Source organism: Megalops cyprinoides, chromosome 19 (assembly GCF_013368585.1).
Source record: "Megalops cyprinoides isolate fMegCyp1 chromosome 19, fMegCyp1.pri, whole genome shotgun sequence".
In the NCBI taxonomy this organism is placed as follows: Eukaryota; Metazoa; Chordata; class Actinopteri; order Elopiformes; family Megalopidae; genus Megalops; species Megalops cyprinoides.
Window position 1 is genome coordinate 29362195 of NC_050601.1, and position 24121 is coordinate 29386315.

Sequence of the window (24121 nt, forward strand, 5' to 3'; positions counted from 1 at the left end):
AGTAAAATAATCATAATATGTACTAGGATTTACTCCACAAATTGCCAGCAGAATGACATATCACTATATCTTCTATAACGGAAGATCTGTGGCCAAATATTCATATAATCAATCATGTGTTTCTTTTTTCTAAACATTTCTATTGTTTAAAACTATTTTTCTGAAATTTAAGGAAAAGAATTATTATGGAAATGTTTTAGAAAAACAGTAAAGGACACGCCCTCTTCCATATAATCAATGAAACACTTTTCAGATTGAAGATAAATAACTTTCAGAACTCTGGGATCGATCTGTGTTATGTTTCACATTTGTGTTGCTGTTTGATGTTGATTTAATTGACTATCTAAGCCTATAAATTTTGATTTAATTGACTATCTAAGCCTATAAATTTTGTTTTATTTCCTTGTGTCCTGTCTATTTTTCTCTGGAGAGTGTCTGAGTTGATCTGCTCTGGATACGGTAACCCCTGTCATTCATTCCACTCCCATAGGTATGGGAACACCAGGACACAACAATGTCACCTGCTCTGAAACTGTGAGGCATTATGACCTTGGCATCCTTTAACTGTGTTTTCACTGTCACGGGTGTAAGTGCCAGCTCATGTACACCAATGGCCCAGATGGATGCTTGTCCCCCTGCTCCACCAAACACTTCTGACAGTTGGTGTTGTCTCTGTTCTGTAATCAGAGTCCACGTTTGATGCCTTGGGGTAGGCAGGGAATGACTGAAACAGGCAGCCCTAATTTGTTTTTTCTTGACCGTGCCTCGCAATGTTCACGAGGCTGTGTCAAACTGGCTGCTGCTGCTCGGCCTCAGGGGCCCCCAACCCATCCCAGATGACTTCAAAGCTTTCAGGGATGTATGCTGGTGCCATTTAACCCTGTTGAACCTACATTCACGCAGACAACGGCACATATATCTGGGCACGCATGCAACAGTGGCTGATGCACAGCCCTTCACTCATGCACCCTCCCTCACCGAGTTTCTGTACCGCACCCCTCTGGGCTCTGCCTCCATTACCGCATCTGTCCCACAGGAAATGACTGGAAACACCAAGAGGAAGTGGCTGCCATTGAAGTGTGCCTTGCACCGAGGATCACGCAAAGTCACAGCAGAAACTGGGGGAGACAGGGACTGACAGAGGGAGTCAAATTAGAGCAACAAAACAAAATGAAATCACATACAGTATTAACTTTTACTGTTTTATTGTTGCTATTTTAATTACTGCCATTTCCTTATTTCCTTTTGAATAGATGCAGATAAGTGTGGTTTGTACATACCCGCATGTTTACTGTAGGTATGTTTTTGTTTGCTCTAGAAATTTGCTTAGAAATTCATCATTATTGTTCATTATTGATTTTGTCATGCCAGTGAAGTGAACTGGACTGCACTGGATAGAGAGAGGGGGGGGGGGGGGTGGAGTGAGAGAGGGAGGGAGAGAGGGAGTGAGACAGCATGAGAGGGAGAGCAGGAGAGGGGAAAGAAGCAGGGGAAGAGAGGAAGAAGGAGAACCTATCTACATCTACAGCTTTTGCAACACAAGATAGCTTCTCATGGAACTAATGCATTTTAAAATTTTTATTTGATTTTGAACTTGGGAAAAGGAGAGAGGGAGAAGGTTGTAGAACAACAGAGTGTGGAGAAAAGGAAAGAAGGGAATATTCTGGAATCATTTATAAGATCGATCACATCAGATAAGCTGGATCATATCAGAAGAATGGAACAAAATCCAAACCGCAAAACACAGGATAGCAAACAGAAGCAGGACACAGGAGCACTCCTACCACCCCACAAATTGCCACCACTGCAACCTGCTCCAGACAATTACAACCACAGGACAGGGAAACATGAAGCAGCCATAGAACACTGGAGTACTGGATGACCTGTAAGCTTGGCTCACACTGCACTGCAGGGCCTGTAACTCAGGCTCGCGCTGCACTGCAAGGCCTGTAATTTGGCCTTGGACTGAGCCTGGGTTCTGACCTGCAGGACTCCTTGGTCCATGGCCAAACTGAACTGCCCATCTATGCACTGCACAGAGACTGCCTCCTCTGTCTCGTTGCCCCCCTGGGTCAACCATGCCCTCAGCTGACGCCCCTCGCCTGAGCGGGGTGTCCCCCGGGGCCACACAGCCAAGGACTGCAGAGAGAGAACCCAGTCTACAGAGAGAGAGAGAGAGAGAATTGTAGAAGCATTGTGACTTTTGGAATATTTTTCTAAACACTTACGTCAATTAATGCTGTTGTATATCTAAAAATATACTCACAGCTAGATGGTGTTTTTAGGGCAAAGCCTGCAGCAGAGATTTTATATACAGTATATGTCTTATTTATATACTGCCTAGGTAATATAACGGCACTTCATTGTCCCAATGACTGTATTTGATATATCGTCGCTGTTGGACGGAAACCTTGTATGTCCAAACCCTGTGTTTTCAAAATAAGTGAACAACCGCATCGTCAAAGTTGGTGTTGTGTCTTTATATATGGTCAGATACTTGCAAGTGTCATTATATTATTAATATTTTACCAGAATCAAGCTCAAATGGAGTTACAAGGGTTTTTGACCAGCAAATGTCGAGATACGTGTTTTGTCCGTCATTGATTATCATTAGAACAGCTGTATCTGAGGCAGTTAAGTGCATCACATTACGTTATCATCAACTTACAGGTTACAAAGTTTATTGTAGCTATGTGTGTGCTCAGTTTTTCCTGTCATTCAAAATTTGATAAATAGGTACACTGCATTGTTTTAACTGAGTTTGCAACCTAGGGCTAATTTGAAAGCATTTTATTGAGCTGTTTGCCTCAAACAAAATCGCCTCATCACTGTTCACCTTCATTCAAGATGGAGGCGGGGTGGAGCTATGAGGTTTTGCCAACAGTTTGAGAATCCAATGGAATTACGAGATTTAGTCACAAGCTCTTTTTAATACTTTTCTGTCAGGACTGCAGCTCCTTAGCCGGGTTTGTTTTTGTTTTTGTTTTCCCTGTCCATGTGCTTTTGTTTTTCCCTGTGTTCCAGCCCTGCCCTGCTCTCCTTGAGTAATCCTTGAGTACTCCTTGATGTACTTGTAATTGATGTACTCCTGCTTGAATTTTGGAAGAGCTCCAGAAGGATGGCATTTCTTTCTCCATCTCCATAAACACACAAAATACATTTCTGACACCCCAAACTATTTTTTTCTTCCCCATAAGACATTTACTCTTCTTTTCAAAGTTTTCTGATAATAATTACAAAGTCCCTTCTCCATTTTGCCATTTCTACCCCAAGCATATAGACAGTCCATTATGTTTTATGACACCTATAGATGTGTGACTATAACATATATATGTTATACCATATATAAATGTTATACACATGTGAGAGTGATTAACATACCTCCTCTATTTAAAGGAATAATATACCAGAGAACAAATACACAGGGGTAAGAAACACATGCATGTCCTGAAATCAAAATGTCATTACTGACAGAAGGTAGTGGATTTAATTTTTTTTTTGTAATTTAAGTTTTTATTGGACAAGCAGAGTACATACATCATAATTTTACTTCACAAACATTCATCCATAAGCGCTTCCATATATTTTAGTACCTGTAAAAGAAAAGGAAAACAACAAAAAACACAACATAACAGGGAGATAAATTGGGCGTGTCCTATTCAAATAGAATCAATAAGTGTTCTATAGAAATATGGCATTTCAGCAATCAATAGTAAAAAGAGACCAAGGTTCAATAGAATCTGCAAACTCGATTCAATTAGCCCAATACTTACAAAACCTCTCCTTTTGTAATCTCAAAGAAAATGTAATTCTCTCCATAACAAAATTATCTTTTGCTATCTCTAGGAAATCTTGTATAGTAGGTGACATAGACTGCAACCACTTTCTTGTTACACTTGCACTTTTCACTTGCAGTCAAAATTATTTTAAACATATATTTATCTCTTGTTTTCACCATATTCCTAGGTATATTCCCCAGATAAAGAACATCAAATCTACAAGGGACCTGAAGTGCTAGTATTCCCTCTAAGGCCTTGTGTATTTCTTGCCAAAAGTATTGAATTACAGAGCAACCCCAAAAGACATGGTAGTGATTGGCATTTGTTTCGCCACATTTTCTCCTGAGCCACTCGAGAAATGTTTCTTCTGGGCTGGTTTAATAAAGAATCTTCTTTAATAAAGTTCTTCCAGCAAAACTCGCTCCAGATATTAGATAAGGTTGATTCCCATTGAATGGTGCAGATATTTTTTAGACTGCCCCCAATCAAAGATTTTCCTAGTCAACTTGTTGCACGTTTATGACATTAATTTAATTATTTAAAAATGGGCTAAGCGAGAAAATTTACCTTCCCCACTCCCCACGAACACTTGGATAAGCCTAATAGCGCATATGACAGTATATTTATTTAGCTGCATATAGCCTTTGAAATTGGCTAATGTTAATTAGGCCATCAATTATTTAGCATAATGGAATAACCCTTTCATGCATACAGTCACACCAGTGTGATTAGCCGTTTAGCGCGTATGCTAAAACCGGTGCGATTAGAACACTAGATTGGAAAAATTCTAGTTTTGAGGAAACAGTGATTTAACGTTAAAAATATAGCAACTGCTAACTTAAAAATATGAGTGGCTTAATAACACTAATGAAAACATAATGAACCATGTGCTACATTGCATAAAAATAAGTTACGTGCGAAAGAAGTAATAACATTAGGCTACTTAGGGGAGAGCCAGGATGAAAGTAACTTTTCAGATAAACGTCATTTTAAAAGATAACGTTACAGACAGAAACTAATTTTCGTTGTGATCAACTCACGTGTGTGTTCTATCAATTCCAGGTGATATTTTGTACACATGTGGAATGACTTCGGTATAATAATATAAGAAGTATCGTTGTTACTGTAGAGGGATGAAAGAAACAACTGTCACAATCGTCGCGACAATGACTCCTGACAGTTAAACCTGACCTGCTTCAAAACTGAGAAACTCTGACATGGCAATCTTCAGGATGTGTTAAAGTACTAATTAATCTGTCAAATGATCATGACTATGACACATGAAACAATAGACACAACTTGTCATTCAAAAAAAAATTACCGCTTGAGTGAATTTACTTTCCGTGATCGAAAACAGTTTCTCGGGTATAACTCCGCGAAAGTATGATGTATCCACATGATTTTTCGGGGTTCTGGTAAATGTTGCATGCTGTACATGCTGACGCAGTCAGGCCTATCAGACTTGTATGGGCTCGGAGAAAATCGCCGAATTACTTTCGTCCCATGTTACTTTTGTACCGGCTCTCCCCTACATGTTTCAGATGATGAAGTCATGTTTGAGGGCGACGAATGATAGGTGAATCTTTGCATGCAAAGTTTGCGGGTCACCTTCTTGGGGTCGTCCTTTACACACAGGAAATGATCCCACACTTTGGATGATTTCCTGCCCAATACAGTCTAATAACACTTTGGATGATTTCCTGCCCAACACAGTCTAATAACTTTTTAACGACAAGGTGCAGTTCCCGAATGGAGTTTGGGTTTTTTTTTTCTGCAACTAACCAACCAATGAAAACTTGGTCGATTAAGACTCTTCTCATTGACTAACTAATAGTTTGGCCAACTATTAGGGGGCAGCCCTAATATTTTCCCATACCTCCTCAAACATTGTTAGTTTACTTTCCCGTTCCCATTTTTTTATATATACAATGAGGACTGTTTTGTGGGCCAAAAAAGCATTGTAGAATTTAGAAACAATCTTGGTTCAAAATTCAAATTCAAAATTTTCTTAAGGTTTGGAAATATTGTAGTTTGCCATTGGTCATCATAGCGCAATAGGCAGAAAGCCCTGTGTTAGCCCATAATTTAAATCTGTTATCTAAAGTATTAGGGATAAACTCTGTATCAAAAGAGCACCATCTTAGAATCTTTACAAGGCTCTTTAAGATATAGGTTTTAATGACATCATCTTCAGGGGTAGGCCAATCCATGGGTTATCTCTATCTGAGAGGTGAAATCTTAATTTTTTATCAGCTATCATTGCTTGGATTGGGACACCCTCTGACAGTGAACTTTCAATGTCCTTCCAATGTGCTGAGTAACTGGGATTACACCAGCATATGAGTGCTTTTAACTGAGCGGCAGCATAAAAATCTTTTAGATAGGGCAGGGCCATTCCTCCCTTATTTTTCCCCAATTGGAGTGTTTTATACCGTATTCTCTGTTTTTTTACCTTGCCACAGATATCCAGAAATGATTTTGTCCTATTCAAGAAATTGCTTTTCAGGGCTTTCTACTGGAAGTGTCTAAAAGAGAAACAGGAGTCTAGGTAATATACTCATTTTCACTGATGCTACTCATCATTTTGGTCCATAGTGACCGAGGGAATATTAATAGACTGTAAGAAGGAATCAATTTTACAGTCACTCTGATCTTGTGGCCTAGAATATAAATGTTTGTAGTAGGATTCAAATTTACTTTTAATTTCAGGTATTTTACAGTGGATTACTTTAGTTACAGGATCCCATATTTTGTATACAGTTGAATCTGCTTCCTGTTTCTGTAATTTTCTTGCTAATAATTTCATTGATTTGCTTCCAGCTACATAATATTTCTGTTTCAGGAACATAAGCTTCTTTTGTATTTCTTGGGTGTATAGGTTATCAATCTCATTGTTCAGTTTTTTAATTTCTTGACTAACCTTTCGTCTGCCCTTCTGATTATGTTGCTCTTGTAGTTCTTTTAACTGGGACTGCAATAAATTGAGCTTCTGTTGCCTTATTTTTTCTGTAAAGAAGAAACTGCAATCTTCCCCCTCCACACTGCTTTTCCTGCGTTCCAAAGTACAGGCGGAGACACCTTGCCATTATCATTCTGTTCCATGTACATCTCAATCTCTGTCTTAATGTTCTCCTTAATTTGGGGGTTATTGAGTAAATTCAAGTTAAATCTTCAAAAAGTAGATTTCGGTCTGTTACTTAAACAAAGGGAAATAAATGTTGGGGCATGGTCTGAAATATCTATGGTTCCGATACCACAATCAGTTATTCTGTACCTATCTCTTTTAAGAATTAAAAAAATCTATTCTGGAGTAAACTGCATGTGGGTGGGAGTAATGGGTGTTGTCCCGGTCTGTGGGAAAAAAGTCTCTCCATACATCTATAATCCCAGTATCCTGCATCTAATAATTAATTTGTTTAACTAAGTACAGTGGGTATTGGTTGTGCGGTTTTGAGGTTAAGACGTTATATTCAGATCCCCTCCACAGATAAGTATGCCCTGGGTTTAAAGTGCCGTCAAATTAAAGATTAAAAAAAAAAAAACTGCAACCACCTTCAGGTGGTCCCTTCTATTTTACCCCTTATCAAAATGAATCTCCCTTCTTTATCTTTGATTGCTGACATATATTCATAGTTTACATTTCTAGAAATTAAAATGGCCACTCCCCGTCTATGGCCTGATTTATGCAACAGAAAGAAAACATTTTTAAAACCTAACCTGTTCAATTCAACATGTTCTACATCGGAGAGATGAGTTTCCTGTAAAAACGCTATATGGGCTTTATCTCTTTTCAATTTAGTAAGAATTTTAGTTCGTTTGACAGGATTGAGAACTCCGTTTACGTTAAAAGATATTACTTTGAATTGGCCTGGTCTACTCCCTTACAACAAAACCCGTGACATCTATTGTTGATTCACACCTCAAACAAATTATTTTGATAAAAAAAAAAAAAATCTCGATATCTCCCATGTTGCTTTACAGAACTGCAACTTGTAGCATTTATATGAACAAAGAAAGCTTTGTTTGGTTACAAATGTAATAACTTATGCATTTTACATACTGTATGTTAAACATGATGATTATAATATAATACTATTATATGTTGTATGTTATATTATTATAAATTATGCTTTATATTTCTATCGGGATTATATTGTTCATTGCTCGTGAACATAAACGTATTATGTATTAAATATGAATTTTGCATTTGGAAACATTTTTAAACATTATAAACATTATTTATACAGCAAATGAGTTCAATATACTATTCCACACACTAACCAGATACTGCCACAAGATCAGCCAGGATGAGACTGAAGGCAAGAAGGAGCTAGGTGTAGCTGTTGGTTACATCAGGAACAGACAAATATTTTCCCCAGATTTGGAAAGGGAGCTGGTCAAGTATTTGTCCAATCCAGCCAACATTTATTATGGCCTATCAACCAGGGAGGTTGAAAAAGATAGCCTTTCAGCTTGCTGTGGCACATAACATCAAGGTGCCTGAGGCCTGGTCAGAGCTGCAGCAAGCCAGCTGTGATTGGTTTACTGCCTTTTTGAAGAGGCACCCTTCCCTTTCCATCAGGAAGCCAGAGGCCACAAACCTTGCTCTTGCAACAAGCTTCAATAAAGAAAATGTTACAGCCTTCTTCAACAACCTAGAAACAGTCATGCATAGGCACAGGTTTCCTCCGGGTGACATCTGGAACATGTATGAGACAGGTATCAGTACAGTCCACAGACCAAACAAGGTCATTGCCAGGCGAGGGTTTAAGGAAATTGGGTCAATGACCTCTGCAGAGGGAGGGACACGCGTGACCCTTGCCTGCACAGTTTCAGCCACAGGGAGCGGCCCTCCTCAGTATTTTGTCTTCCCCAGGGTAAATTTCAGGATCCACTTCATTCTGAACGGACCTACGGGTTGCAAAGGAGGAGCAAACCCGTCAAGATGGATGAAGGAAGAACACTTCCTCGAATTCCTGAAGCATTTTGTGGCGAGCATGTTGGGGCTGGTTGGCACAAGTGCACAACTTGACTTTTATCATGAATAAAATCATTTTAGGAATCATTTGTGAACATTAAATGTATCTGCTTTTTAGCTGAGATATTAATCTTTCAGTTGGTACTGGTTAGACTATTTTAACATATGGCATGCCTGAGAAATATGACAAGAGACTGAGACTGAAAAGTGTGTCAACCAACCCCAGTCTCCCCTACGCCTCCCCATCTTGCTCCCAAAAAAGTAGTGGAGGGTCCTCAGAAAGTAACATTACTTGCAAATCGGCCTGTGTACTTGGCGACGAATGGATTTTCATTTTGAAATGAGAAAACCAAAATCGACTACCATTTAGAAATAGGGAAAGAAAAAACAGAAAATGGGAAAATGGAAAATGAAAAAACAACCTGTGTACCTTCTTTTTCTTTCAATTCTCTTTAATTGATTGAAAAACATAAATCCAGAATTGCCTTGTTTTTTATTTTACGTTTACCATTGACCTCAGACAACACAAAATTAAGCAATTTTCCCATTTCAAATGATGTTTTAAAGAGAAATATGAAGAATTAGGATAAGGTTCAAATTTTGATTTGGACCGTTACATTTCCCGATTTTCATTTATCACACTCGTACCCTGTGTGAAATGACTTTAGTGGAGCTACTTCAGAGTACTTTAGAGTACTTCCGGGTGGGCTGGGCGATATGGCAAAAAAATATGATCATGATATTTTTTTCCATATTGATCAATATCGATATTTTTATCAGGATATATATTTTGATAATGCTGCCAGTTATCCTGATAATGACTGAAGCCTGGAGAAACCAGAGGGTTCATTAGTTAAACTTTAGAATACACTTTATTAACAAAAATAGAATAACGTAACGTAAACATTTGACTGTGCCAAAATGCTTTAACGTGAGTTCACTTTTACCGTCGCTTTCGTACCCCTTGCCAGTTCCACTCATTTTTTCCCTTGTTTCCAGAGCTTTCTTCACTGCCGGTAGCTCAAACAATATGCTTTGTGGTAGGAAATGGGCGTGTACTTTGACGTGCAAGCCAAAAACTGCAGCCTGACTGGCTGTTGTCGCATTTATTTCTTCTGTGTGATAGGCTGTTAGTCTAGATCTATCCATATTGAGTAAAAATGTCCAAAGCTTACCATCGTTATCAACATAATGAAATTTTATCGCGATCCCATTTTGAGATCGTTTTATTGCCCAGCCCTACTTCCAGGTCACGATTTTTGGGTAGAATTCAAGATAAGAGCCCTCTGTAAATTTTAAAATTTGATCATTAATCCTCTACCGCACCAACATAGTGATTTCGTTCAGGTCCTTGCCACTGTGTTTTCACGAAAATGTTGTTTTTTCCTGCAAAGATAATACCTTAGACCAGAGGTTTTCAACCTTTTTGGGGCTAAGGCACATCCAAGGTCAAACCAGAATGTCAAGGCACACCAACTTTTTAAGGTTGGTTATTGATAATGAAGAATGTCACACACGTTATGATAGGTTATAATGTCCTTAGCGAGATTTGACCCATATTGCACTACAGCAGACTGTCAAATAATTATCAAACAGATGGTTAAATCAGACAGGCAATTGTATATTATATTTAAAATGCATTGAAGCGGAGCAAGAACTTGTCCGACAAAGTACGGCATCATGAACAACAACATACTAAAATAAATAAAATAAAACATTACTCCATTAACCCTTTCGCATGTACGGTCACACCGGTGTGATTTGCCGTTTAGCGCGTATGCAAATTTTTGCTTTGAGGAAACAGCGATTTAACGTTAAAAAATATAGCAAATGCTAATTGAAAACTATGAGAAGCTTAATAATGCTAATGAAAACATAACAAAACCATGCAACATAACACAGGCGCTAAATAGCATAAATAGCATAAAATAAGTTACATGCGAAAGGGTTAATCGCACTATATAAAACATCAGTCTTTTCACAGAGTATAAGTGCACACACATACACACACTCTCACACACACACAAAATGCCATCTCTTCTTGCTAGTATTTGAAATGTAGCCTAAATGTCAGTAGAAAAGAAGTATCAGCCATTTCACTGGGAAAAAATTGGAAACATCACTTCTAATAAATGTAGATGACATATACATCACTAAAAAAAAGTTTTCATGTAATAGGTTTTTGGTAAATCAATCAAATGTCTGTGTTGCATTGCTGCAATACTGTGCAAAACTGGGATTACAATACTGCATTAGTTTAGCTCCATTGTCCATTCTTATCCAGAAAGGGCCATTGTGGATGCAGGCTTTTGGTCCAACCAAGATGAAACACACCTGAATCAACTAATGAAGTCTGACTGAAAGCTAGCGTTAGTTTGATTCATTGCATTGCGTGTGTTTCTCCTTGGCTGCACCCACACTGTCCCTGCACCCACACAAGATTGGACACCGATGGTTTAGCTAGACCAGGTGTCGGCAACCCGCGGCTCTTTAGCCCCTCTCTCGTGGCTCCGTAGCTTTGTCAAAAAAATATGGAAATGAATAACATTTTTTTACATTTTGCTATCATTGTTGTTAGGCCTAAAGTCATCCTTATATTATCCAATGTTCAAAATTTATTGCATGATATTCGTTTCGAGAACGATAAAATAACACATGAACACACGAACAGACACTACGGTAAATAAAGAAGAACAACCATATGCTTTTGGTGTTTCCTGAAGTCTCGCACAATAGACCAATAGCCTACTTCCGTGTCGTCACACAGGGGGCTGGTGGCAGAAAGTGGCTTTGGCTCCCGTAGACTTACATGCAAAATTCATGACTTTCTCAATGTTATTTAATAATTTTACCATGTTTATATAATGTCGGTATAATTTTTTTTTTTTTGCATTGTAGCAGTCACATACTGGTAGCTGACTGTAGGCCTAACACTGGCGTCACTTAATCTGGCCAATTTCCTGATAGCTAGCTATGCATCCTAGTGGTAGCTCTCTCACTAGCTATGTAAGTGTTGTAGAATACCCCCTGGTTTCCCAGTTCCCAGGATGTTTTGTTCACAAGAAGGGAAAATGCACAGGAAATCAACATGTGCATCTATATAAATCACATTAGAAAGGCATGATCTGCGGCTGCTAGCAGGGAAGAAGCAGCAGCCTACTATACATTTTCATGATTGATTCAATGGAATGACTGATACTGTATCTCATGGACCTGGTGCCTTTGATCTATGGCTTTGACAAGTGTTTCTGGTATTCTGTCGATTTGTCCTAGGCTACTTTATCGAAATGCCCTACCGTAGCGTAGATTGATAGGGTAGCAGAGATCGATAGATACGAACTATCGGGAAATACTACTGCAAGTAGGTTGTGCTACCTTAAAAGCCAAAAAAGGTCGGTAATTCTTTTTTTACCTTATCATAAAATGGTTCTAAGCTAATTACATTATTTTTTCATTACTGCTGTCAAGTAAATTTTAATAATAGGCATAGCCTACTTACAATTTATCCATCACAAAAACTGTATGTATTGTGACAGTCTAGTTTACATGCTGACATGTAAATTTGTAGTCTATTTTGTCCATCAACACACTCTGATCAATACCAACATAAAACTTTAAGTAGCTTATTTTGATAGTCTAAACCTTATCAGAAAATGCTACCAACATAAACCTAAAGGTAGCGCATTTCGATAGTGTCATTAATAAGTAGACAAGGAGTTCCTTTAAAATCAAATCAATTTTATTCATCAATTTAGCATACAATATTTTGTTATTAGAGAATCAACAATCACAAGGCAATAACACATAAAAAAATTAATAAAATTACTATAAAAATAATTCTCACAGTAAGAGTGTTTGGGGGATTTGTGTACATGCAATACTAACCTTCTGACAAGTAGCCTTCCGCCAAGTAGGATGAATCAATGGGTTTCCCGTTAAACCCAAGGAACATGATGTAAGTGTGATGTGCGCATGCACAATAACTGTTGGTAGGACCGCTTGATAGGTAGGACAAATCGACAGGACACCAGTTCACACAAAATTAAGACACTTCTACATCTAAAATGCTCATTTTAAATTTTGGATTTATGGGTCTTCATTTCAATTGTTTGCAAAACCAAAATTAAAAATAAGAAAACCTACTGAAATCATTGTTTCAGGGCGACATTTTACAAAAAGGACTCTGTACAAGGCAATTCTGGATTTTTGTTTTACCATCAATTACTGTCAAACATTGTGTAATGGCAACTGTCCAGCCTACAGAAGTGGACTTATATGCGTCTTGGGGTGTACAGATGAACTGATTGGATGTTCTTTTCTTAACTGGAGTCTTGGGAACAAAAATAGTCATTTATTTTATTAATGAATTGATTTAATTATTAATGCAATAATAAGCAACAGGCGGCTTTATAACAATATAATAGATATAGAAATCTACATTTTTGGAGAAACTCGCAAAAACTGAAATTCTAAATAATTTACACTTGATGTTGCCTATTCATAGATCGGAGCCTGCATGTCCCAGAGAAAGTTGTGGCTATTCAGAAGATTAATGTTTTGGTATAGAGCTGATTAGGTCCGCCCCCAGTAACTGAATTTAATTCTAATAAGCAACCAGTATCATGTTCAATTTCTCATGTTTATAACAAACCAAATTTCATGAAAATCGGTTCAGAATTAAGCGAGTTACAGTCAATTTTGTAGAGAAGTCTGCTTCTCTCAATACATATTGTATTTGTTTACTAGCGGATCTTGACCGCTCCAATGTGGCGACCACGCAGATGCATAGCGGCAACATATAGCAGCGGCCAATGAGGTAGTGTATCTACATTTCTATATCTATGATCCTGAATATGTGACCGTCAAGCTTGTACGAACAACTTCTGGGTCACAACAAAAAAATCAATGCAAAATTGAGAAAGAATTTCCATTTATATATTTATATATTCCATTTCCATTCATAAGCACATCAAAGAAAATCAGATAACGGATCATTTTTTTCATTTTCCGCTTTCTATTATCGAAACAAAAATTGGAAAATGGGTCATTTTCCGTTTTTTGTTTCCCTACTTCTAAATGGTAGCTCGTTTCCTGATTTTGTATTTCTCATTTCAAAATGAAAATCTGTTGGCTGCCAAGTACACGGACCCAAAACCAGTCTCTGTTTCCATTTCCCGACTTTTGAACCGAAATATTACACTTTATAGTTCGGGGAACTTTTCCTCATTTCTAACCAAAACAACATAAAGAACACTGACCTGAACTGATGTTCATTATTTCAGTCAGGTTTCATCTGAAAAAGGCAATCTTCTGAAGGACTGCAGTTTCTCCTTGTATGTTGATCTCGTGTGCTGTTTTCCATGTCCAGTCTTTCTGCTTACAATCTTCCAGGTCAGTCGCTGTATTCGTTCTGTCAGTGAACCAGGTGGGTTGATGAGAGTAACTGGCAAGTTTCTTGTGACCATATCCTTAGTCGCTTCCTCTGCAGAGTTATACATCTCCGTTCCGTCACTGTAGCTCACTCTGAGCTTTGCAGGGAAGAGACCTGAAGGGAATTTGGTTAGCTTTTAGAACGCACTTTACCTCTGTGTATTTTTTATGATCCCTGGCGCATAATTATGGTCAATGTTGATTCTTTTCCCTTGCCAGTTGAGGCCTTTTTTCGCCCACGTCAACCTCAGAATTTCTTGTTTTGTTTTGTAGCTCATGAACGACTATTTATCTGGGTCTCTCGGTATCCGTGGGTTTAGGGACTAAAGCTCAGTGTGCTTGTTCTATTTGGAGGTCAATAAAAGAGTCAAGTTCAAGTTGTGACTTCAGTAGCTCCTCCAGAAATGCCGTCATTGTAGTATTGTCCTCTGAGCCCTCCGGTACCCCAAAGATTCTAATGTTCTGGCGCTTGGACCGGTTCTTTTGGTCATTCAGCCTGCTACTTAGTCGCTCTGTCGCACTGTAGCTGTACCACCTCTGTGATTATGGCCCCCATGTTCTAAATCCGTGTTTCTGCCCCTTCAATGTGTCCTTCTGCTTCTTCAAGTCTCATGTTAGATTTATTTATTTCAGCCTTTATGTTGTTTAATTGCCTCTAGTTGTCTTGTCTAAACTTTCTAATTTCACTTGGAATAATTTCACTTGGAATATTTTTGAGGCTAGCTTTCCCTACGTCAATTGGACCTACGTCTTTGATACTAGTGCTAGTTTCTAGTGAGCTAGCATTACTATTTTTGTCTTCTGTAATCAGAAGAACTATCCACTATAGTCAGGTCATTTTGTGCTTTTCTTTTGTATTCCCCTTGTTTCCATCATTGCCCCATTTGCTACTCAGTTCAAAATTTAACCAGTTAAAAGACTATTGAATGTTTCGGGGCTATATTTCAAATCTTGTCGGGAGAGTGTGACGTTTATGCTGCCATTTGCTGGTCTGCTCAACCTGAAGTCATCAGATTTACTTTTTTGTTAAAATAATCTAAATTATTAAAATTTGAAAACAAGAAATTAAATACAAAATACAAAAATGTTAAACGAAAAACCTGTATTTAAGTGAAAGGGAAGGTCTTGGGACATACTCTAGATTTAAGGAGAATGTATTGGTCTTGGCGTGGGATATAGTCTAGATTTATGGAGAGTGTTGGCATGTTAGTAGTGTGGGTCATAGCCTGGCATGGGAGCAGGCAGTAGTAAGCCACATGCTATGAGTATATCAAACTGACAATATTTTCAGTTATGAATTGCATCATACACCACACTCACACACACTCACGCACGCAAACACATGTGCACACACTACTATACATCTGAATAGCTCACAAACACCCTCCAAAAGTACTTGAACACCTCAGAGATATGCAGCCAGAGAGGAGGATGATTACGAAGCTGGTAGCAGGGGGGAACAGACAGAACCAGTACAGAGGAAACACATTTGGAGAAATGGGACAAAGATACACAGACACACAAAAATAGGCGCACAAGCAGTCCTGACCTGTCCCTCCCCCAGCCAGCCTGATCACAAAGCGATTGGCTAGGTCTGCCTCTGTGTATGAGGTAACCTTTGGAAAGCCACTCCGATTGGCCCAGCCCACGAGGTCATGGGTTGTGAGGAGGTCAGGGGTGAGCATGCTGGTCAGAGACAGATCAGGTTCAGGAGGATAGAGGGGGGACACGGTATTGGATGACTGCAAGAGAGAGAAATTGAGGAAATGGGACATGACACATCATCACATGACTTCCGCAATCAGGAAAGATGTATGCTGCCTTTTAGCACAACCTACTTAGGTGCCCTTCAGGGCTTTCATAGAATACAGTATGTGTGAGCAGAGAGATACTCACATAGATGGATATCTGTCCCTGAAGACCTTCAGCTGTGACAGCCCAATTGACCGGAACTGCACTGGAAAGGATCAACACCAGCTTGTACCATCCAGCATGAGCCACTGGGGGCAGCACAGAGACAGGTACCTCCACCTGAAGAGAGCTGATACAGTAAATTGCAGTTCATTACATTTGCTTTAAAGACGTTCATACCCAGAGTTACATATATGCTAACCACATATAAAGATGGATATTTTGGTGAGGGAGGCCAGATTGAGTACTTTGTTTTAAGTTCAACTGCACTACCTACATCGGGAATCATACAGCCCCATACTGTAGTTCAATGGGAAATACAGAAGAGCTTTTCTGGTTTTTAATTTCTCCTTTTTCCTGAAAAAAAGTGAATCACTTCTCCTCCCACAGAGAACAATGATAAAGAGGCACAGACAGAGAGATATGGGACAGAGAATGAACGGAAAAAAGTCATAAAGAGAATGATAAACCACTATGAAAAGGTTGTGAACAGTGCCATAAATGGGTGTGAAGTTGTGTGCCAAAAAAGCTGGACCTGCGGTGGAAGAATGCAGCGCCTCACCCACAGATCCCCGATCCTGCAGACTGAAGCTTGATCACGTGCACTTCCAGGTCACTGCCATGACCCCAGGGGACACATCCACGCACTTCCTGTGGTTGCAGGTGAGTGATCAGGTAGTTGTGGGATAGGAAGAGGGACTGCAACCGGCACACGTTGGGCATTGTGGGATCTAAGGATGAGGGTAGGGGTGGGAGGGTGCAGGGTGGGGTAGAAATATTATACATTCTGTAAACAAAAACAAAAAACTTTGATATCCTATGTCCTCTCAAAACAAAAACACCAGACAGATGTTTTTGCAAACTGTAGCCAACCCAAAGCCATTCCATATTCCAAAAACAAATATACAAATAAAATAAAATCTACCAGAGAGAAAAATATTATACTAAATACTTATTTTTAAAGGTTTAATTACATGTAGTGTTACACATAATCATTTGTTAATTCTTGATTGTTGCTTATCAATTTAAATCTTTTGGTATGTATTTCTGTATATTTTTCATATTATATACATTACATTACATTATTGTCATTTAGGATACAATTTTTACATGTTATCCATTTACATAGCTGGATATTTACTGAGGCAATTCTGGGTTAAATACCTTGCCCAAGGGTACCTTGCCCAGTAGTAGCGTCCCTGCAGGAAATCGAACCAGCAACTTTTCAGTGACAATCGCTGCTCTTTACCACTATGCTGCACTGCCACCCATGTGTATGTATCAGTACAGGTATACACACACACACACACACACACACACACATTAATGCTGCCCTGTGAGGTTACACAGGCCTTACCATAACACACTGTTCTACTCACCATGTTTCCAGTGTTATAATAATAGTAACAGAAATAGTGGTAGTAATGTAAAGCTATTTCCAGGCAGACTGTTCTTGCCACAGTTTTGTAAATTCCATCTTCCATTCCTCTTGCATTTTATCAACAGCTTAAAGAGATAATTAAAGCAGCTGTTGGGAGTTGGCACATTGTGTTATTGAATGCTGAGTTTTCATTGGCTTTTTGAATCCCCTTACTGCTTGTCATGGGTGCAGGATTGGGGGGATGGATGTTGAGAGAAAGAAAATAAATCAGTACACTGTGAATGTTACAAATTACAATGTTACAATTACAACTATGCTCTTGTTGCTAGTGAACCGCAACACCCAACAGGTTCTGGTAGAAACAAGGTAAGGACACTAAAGAGCAAGGCCCTTCATTCACGCTCCACAGACTCCAATCTAAAAAACACAAAAGGTATGGTCAGAATGTGCTGTTCCTTCTCCCTCACACCTTCCCCACACCTTCTCTGAACTCCACCCCCTCTCATAACCCTGGCTCTCTCCTCACATCTCCACAGGATCACTCTCTCCTAACCCTGCCCCTTCCATAACCTCATTCCTCTGCTAACCTCTCCCTCTCTCCCAATCTTCAACTGGATCACCCTCCCCTAACCCTGCCCTTTCCCTAACCATATCCCTCTCATAACCTCCTCCCCTCTCCCACAAGCTCACCCTCTTCTAACCCCGCTTATCTCCCAAAAGCTAACCCTCTCCTAATCCCACCCCTACCCTAACCCCACCCCCTCTGCCACAGGCTCCCCCTCTCCTAATCATGCCCTTTTCCTAACCCCAGCCCATCTCCTAACCCTTCCCCTGCCCTGTCCCATAGGGTCACCCTCTCCAAACCACACCCCTCTCCCTTAATATCACCCTCTCCTAACCCTGCCCCTCTCCCTTAGGGTCACCCTCTCCTAAACCTGCCCCCCTCCCATAGGCTCACCCTCTCCCAGGCGGATGTAGACACGGTTGGCGAGGGTGGTGTGTGTGAGGGAGGAGATGGAAGAGTGCCGCTCAAGACTCCAGTGCAGCAGTGCTCTTGGGCGCCGGGGCAGCCCAGGCACCTGCATCACTTGCAGCGCCACGCCGCGTGCCTGCATGGTGGAGGCTGGCGCCATCTGCAAGAGGAAACAGAAGCTGCAGCACTGTAATACCAACATCCACCTTCCTACCAGGCCTCAGTGACCCTGCTGAAGGCTGCCCGCTACACATTGACATCACACTGAAACTGTACTGAGACTAGGCCTCACCGACAGCAATTGATTGACCACAGATGGTGTTAAGGTCAGGACTCTGACTGGGCCACTCAAGGACTTCAATTTTCTTCATTTTAAGCCAATCCAGTGTTGCTCTGGTAGTGTGCTTTGGGTTGTTGTCCTGTTGAAACTCAAACTCCCCCCCTAGTTTACACTTTCTGGCAGAGGGGAGTAAGTTTTTATTTAGAATCTCCAGTATTGTGCAGCATTCATAGTCTTGACCAGATTGTCAGTCCATGCTGCTGAAAAGCACCCCCATATCATGATGCCACCAGCGTATTTCACTGTCGGGATGGTGTTTCCTGGCTGATGTGCAGTGTTAGCTTCATGCCAAGTGACGTTTTGCAAAGCCTTTACAGGCCAGCATGTGCTTTTTTTCCAGCAAGGGCTTCTTCATCAAGGACATCATTTTCATTTGGAGCCACTGACTTCTGTAGCTGGGTTAGAGTGACAGTTGGCATCACAGTAGGCTCTCTGACAAGTGCCATTCTTGTTCAGCGACTACGTTTTGGGGGCCTGCCCTAGGCAGTGTGACTGTAGTTCTATATTTCTTCCACTTCTGTATGATGGACTGCACTTAACTCTGATGTATGTTCAGTGCCTTTGAAATGTTCCTGTATCCTTCCCCAGATTTTTGCTTCTCCACAGCTACTGTATATCCCTCATGTGTTTTGAAACTTTTCTCTTCATTTTGGTTTGTTCAACTGAAAACCCAACCATACTGTTTGACCTTATAGAGAGGAAAGGTAGTTATGCTCAAAACAGGTGATCCACCAATTTCCTACACAGGTGGAAACCATCAACAAATTGTATCAGTTTATAAGAACATATCTTGCACCTGAGCAAGGTTAGCCCTATAACTATGAAGGGTGTTTTTCTAAATTTTTGAAAGTTTTTGGATGTTTCTTCTGATTTATTATGGTGTACAATACTGTGTAAACCAGCTGGAAAAAAAATCTTATTTTAGTACATTTTAAATTTGGAATCTGAGACAATAAATTGTGAAAACAGTATTGGGGGCTGAATACTTTTGAAGGTACTGTACATAAGAAAACAGTTAAAATATACGTTTTCAACTTTGTCACTTTATAATGATCATTAATAATAACAATTACAGATGCAAGCCCAAAGAAGAATGCAATGCTGTCTGGCCCTGAAAAGACCGTACACAATGGCAACCTACCTGACCGTGGTGACTGACCAAGAAGAATCTTGACAAAGTACAGACTCAGTGAGCACAGCCTGGCCATAGAGAAATGTGACTTCCTAAACAGGAAAGGCTGTGCTCCCCCTGCTCTATACAATCCTGAATTACAGCTGCAACTCCTCACAACATGGAAAAAAATGCCATGAGAGATGCCATGAAATGAGTAAAAAAAATCAAAGAGAAGGATAGAGAGAGGGAGAAATGGAGAGTGAGAGAGAGAGAGATGATCCCACCTCCACTCGTACAGAGAGCCTAGGTGGAAGCCTCTCGCCCTCCAGGGTCCAGTGGATTGGACGCTGTGAGCTGAGCACCAGGGTGAGAGAGCGAGTGGGTGGCTGAGAGTAGGATAGAGGCCGTAGGAGCACCTTCACCTGCAGAGAGAGGAGGGGCTCAGAGTGGAGGTACTAATGAACTGTGGGTGCAGGGAAAGCAACAGTTGTTCATCTACTTATAAGAAAGTGTTTAAGAAGAGTATGTGTGTATGTGTGTGTATTAAGACTGTGAACTGTATGTGCATGTATGTGTGTACATTTATATATATACCTGAATAAGAATATACCTGCTTTTGTGAGCCAGGACTGGCTCTCCCCACAGAGATAACATGCGTTTCTGTGTCTCCCCTTTCCCTGGCTGCACAGCCAGGCCCTGCTGCAAAGCTCTCTAGGAACCCTTGCACAGGGTGCAGCGTTCCTGCTGGACACACTTGGCATTGCACCTCCACATGGCACTCTTAAAAAGAGACGGGTGGTATGAGTTAAAGGCTTTAACGGTGCAGATCTCTAGAAAGAAGCTTCTTTTTCTTGCCATATCACCTGTTGTTCAGGTACTTACGTTAGCTGAACAGATCCAGCCACCTAGCATTTAGCTTTGCTGAGTACATCAGAAGCACTTAGCAGCACAACTTTTGAACGCAATATTTTATGTACTATATGCTTCAGAAATTGCCCAAGATACAAATTCTAAACACTGATGTGCTCAAATCCTAAAGAGCATTTGTATACTTGAGTGCTGTTGAATATTAAATTCAAACTCAACTATTTTAGTACAAGTGAGTGAGCCCAAAATGATTCATATTAGGAGAATACTTAACTCTTCTGAATATTCAAACACAGTTTGCACGTGAATGACTCTGTCCCAGTGTTTTTTTTTTTTTTTTTATCAGCAGTAGTTCTTATAAGAGGTATGTAACATTCTGAGCATAGATAGTCCTGCCCTCTCTCATAACTATCCCATCTCCCAGAGTCCAGCTATGGCTAACATAGGGAGGCACACTGCTGAAGATCACAAATACTGGCTGACTAAACACCGACACTGTCCAATATTAGTGTAGAAAAGTGCCACATGTCTTTGTCTTTGTTTGTGCACACCACCCCCACCTCTCACAGACACTTTTTTACAACTCAGTTGAAACCTTCCCAAACCAGTCCTGCTGTTCCCCATATCAGCAGGACCTCCGCAGGTAACCCTAGGAACAGGCACACTCCCAAGGACAGCCCCCAGGTCACCATTTGCCCTCTGACCTGTCCTTATCCTTCGGCCACCAATAAGAACCCCAACAGGACCAAGGATCTGGGACAATATAAAAGCAGTCATGACCTCCCCCACCTCAGTACTGCACCAATACCTGTGGGGTGAAAAACTGGGGAGACCAAACCCTTGGGGACAGAGTATTGTGTTGTGTGCATCTGTGCCAATGTAAGTACAATGCCTTCAACTGGGTGCATTACAGCTGTATTTAGAGAAAGAGAGTGGCAATGTGCATTGTTATTCAATGTAAATTGTGTGGGCATGTGGTTATGATCGTGTTCGTCTGAAAATTGTACTGAAAGGAAGTGTTTGCGTAAGACAACACATTAGCATTACAAATTGTTTTTACAGTTTCTACACTGTTGCAGAGCAAATAGCAGACAAAACTATTATGCTACCGTCAGTCCAGCTAGCTAGTGTCAGCAATTCCTCTGTGTGCACAGGGTGCAATATACTGAGAGTGCTACACACTTAGGACCTCCTGCGGTCATAAACAGAACCGCATCCTATTGTTAGCCCTCTCGCGCATGTGCAATAGCATAAGGTGCTACTAAGTGTTAGCAACCTAGCCGCTACCTGCTCACAGCCGGACTGCGTGTACTGCGGCTGTGAGAGAAGCGCTGCGCTGAGAGTAGCATACCAACTGCATGCAGGGGAATGAGTGAACGCATAGCAGCATACAGGCTGTTGTTTTCATTAAGTTCTGTTTGTCCTTTATGTATATGTGTTTGCCATAATCATTAACTCAGTTACAGTCCATACGTCGGTAATCGGATTCAACGTATAGATATTCCAGTGTAATGTACTTTGCAATTTCACCTGAATGCTTGCTTGTGTGTATTGTGTATAGATAATAAATGTATATTTTATGAATGCTATAATACTGCATTATCATGTGGCATTGTATATTGCACATTCACTACATGATCCATCAGTTCTAATTTATTGTTCTTCCTGAATCTTTCCAGGAAACCACATACCACACATACACCACACCAGTGATCCCCAAACTACGGCCCGCGGGCCAGATATGGCCTGCCCCCACATTCTTGGTGGCCCCTGAAGTAATGTATGTGATATATTGTATCTGGCCCTCTGGTTTATTTAGTTTGACATTCCGCCCTAAGGTGCATTTCGCTTGAAATCCACATACATCCACATTTTTTCCTCTGCTGGCTACTGTATTTAGGCCATTTAGTCACCATAGCAACCATTCGGGCCGCACAGGCTCCCGCCGCAGTCTTGCACCTCAAGAATATTGTCACGGGTAGTTTTTTTTAGCCTAGCTCGCTAATTTTCAGTTATTTTCAGAGGAAATGTCAAAGATGAATCATAAATGAAATATTGATCATGAGTGTTGGGTGTTCAACGAACAACAGACTGATAATTTGTCTGGCAATTTGTCTGATATGCAAGGAATCGGTGGTTTTCAAGGATTACAACTTGCGCAGACATTTTGAGACAAAACACAAAGATAAATATGGCAATCTGCAAGGACAAGTGCAGACAGACAAGATAAGAAAACTAAGGAGTGTGCTAGCTACACAGCAGAATACATTTTTAAGGCAAGCTCAGCAGAAGCAGTCATGCCTAAGGGCTAGCTTTCATGTGGCGAGACTGATAGTTAAGAAAGGAAAGGCCTTCACTGAAGGGGGGTTTGTAAAACTGCGTTTAACAGCAATCACAGAGGAGGTATGTCCCGATAAAAAGATGCCCTGTGTTCTGTGAGTTTATCAGCAGGTACAATTACACAGAGAATTGAAGAGATGGGAGCCAACATGCACAATCAGTTAAAAGAGAAATCTAAAAACCATGAAACAACGATATTAAGGACACCGCACAGCTGTTAATTTTTATTCGTGGAGTAGATGGGACCAATTTCAAGGTATCCAAGGAGCTTGCAGCACTACAAACCCTCAAAGGCACAACGACTGGCAGAGACGTTTTTGACAAGGTTCGTCAAACCATTGGAGACTTGGGACTTGACTGGGCAAAGGTATCGAGCATAACAGTGGACGGAGCACCGAGCATGGTTGGCTCTACAAGGGTACTAATCAGCTACATTCACAGGGAGATGGATGAGCGAGGACATGCACGGCCATTGCAAATTCTTTGACTTATCCACCAGCAAGTGCTGTGCTGCAAAGTGGTTATGAAAGTTGTGGTGTCATGTGTGAACTTCATCCGGGCGAACGGACTCAACCGTTGGCAGTTCCAAGAATTTCTCTCGGAGCTAGAATGCGATTACGGAGATGTACTGTACCACACGGAAATCCAAGGGCTAAGTCATGGCAGAATTTTGAAGCGCTTCTATCAGCTGCTTCCCGAAGTCAACGCATTTCTTCAGTGAAAAGGAAGAACCGTCATGGAGCTGACAGAGCCAGAGTGGAAATGGCATCTTGCCTTTCTAACTGACATGACAGAATGTCTCAATTGTCTCAACCTGCAGCTACAAGGCAAGGGGAAATTAATCTGTGACATGTACTCCCATATTAAGGCATTCCAGGCACTACAGCTACTTTTGCGGCATGTGAGTGAGGGAAACTTTACTCATCAACTTTATTCATAACGCAAAATGTAGCCACTGAGGACCCACAGGTACCGTTCCCTGTCACAAAGAGAGTGGAGGCACTGGAA

The 24121-nt window shown here is 40.5% G+C and overlaps 1 protein-coding gene across 1 annotated transcript in view; it reads right to left on the reverse strand.

The window, feature by feature from the left end:
• The window catches only part of engl (endoglin, like), a 47582-nt gene that overhangs the window by 17175 nt on the left and 6286 nt on the right, over window positions 1–24121 (reverse strand). Inside the window, exons 3-12 of the mRNA XM_036552151.1 lie at window positions 20517–20686; window positions 20191–20328; window positions 18438–18612; window positions 16661–16829; window positions 16084–16228; window positions 15737–15929; window positions 14077–14167; window positions 3382–3386; window positions 1984–2159; window positions 979–1134 (exon numbers count right to left, since the gene is read on the reverse strand). Of these exons, the coding sequence (XP_036408044.1) occupies window positions 979–1134; window positions 1984–2159; window positions 3382–3386; window positions 14077–14167; window positions 15737–15929; window positions 16084–16228; window positions 16661–16829; window positions 18438–18612; window positions 20191–20328; window positions 20517–20686 (1418 nt within the window). The remainder of the gene's footprint in view (window positions 1–978; window positions 1135–1983; window positions 2160–3381; window positions 3387–14076; window positions 14168–15736; window positions 15930–16083; window positions 16229–16660; window positions 16830–18437; window positions 18613–20190; window positions 20329–20516; window positions 20687–24121) is intronic.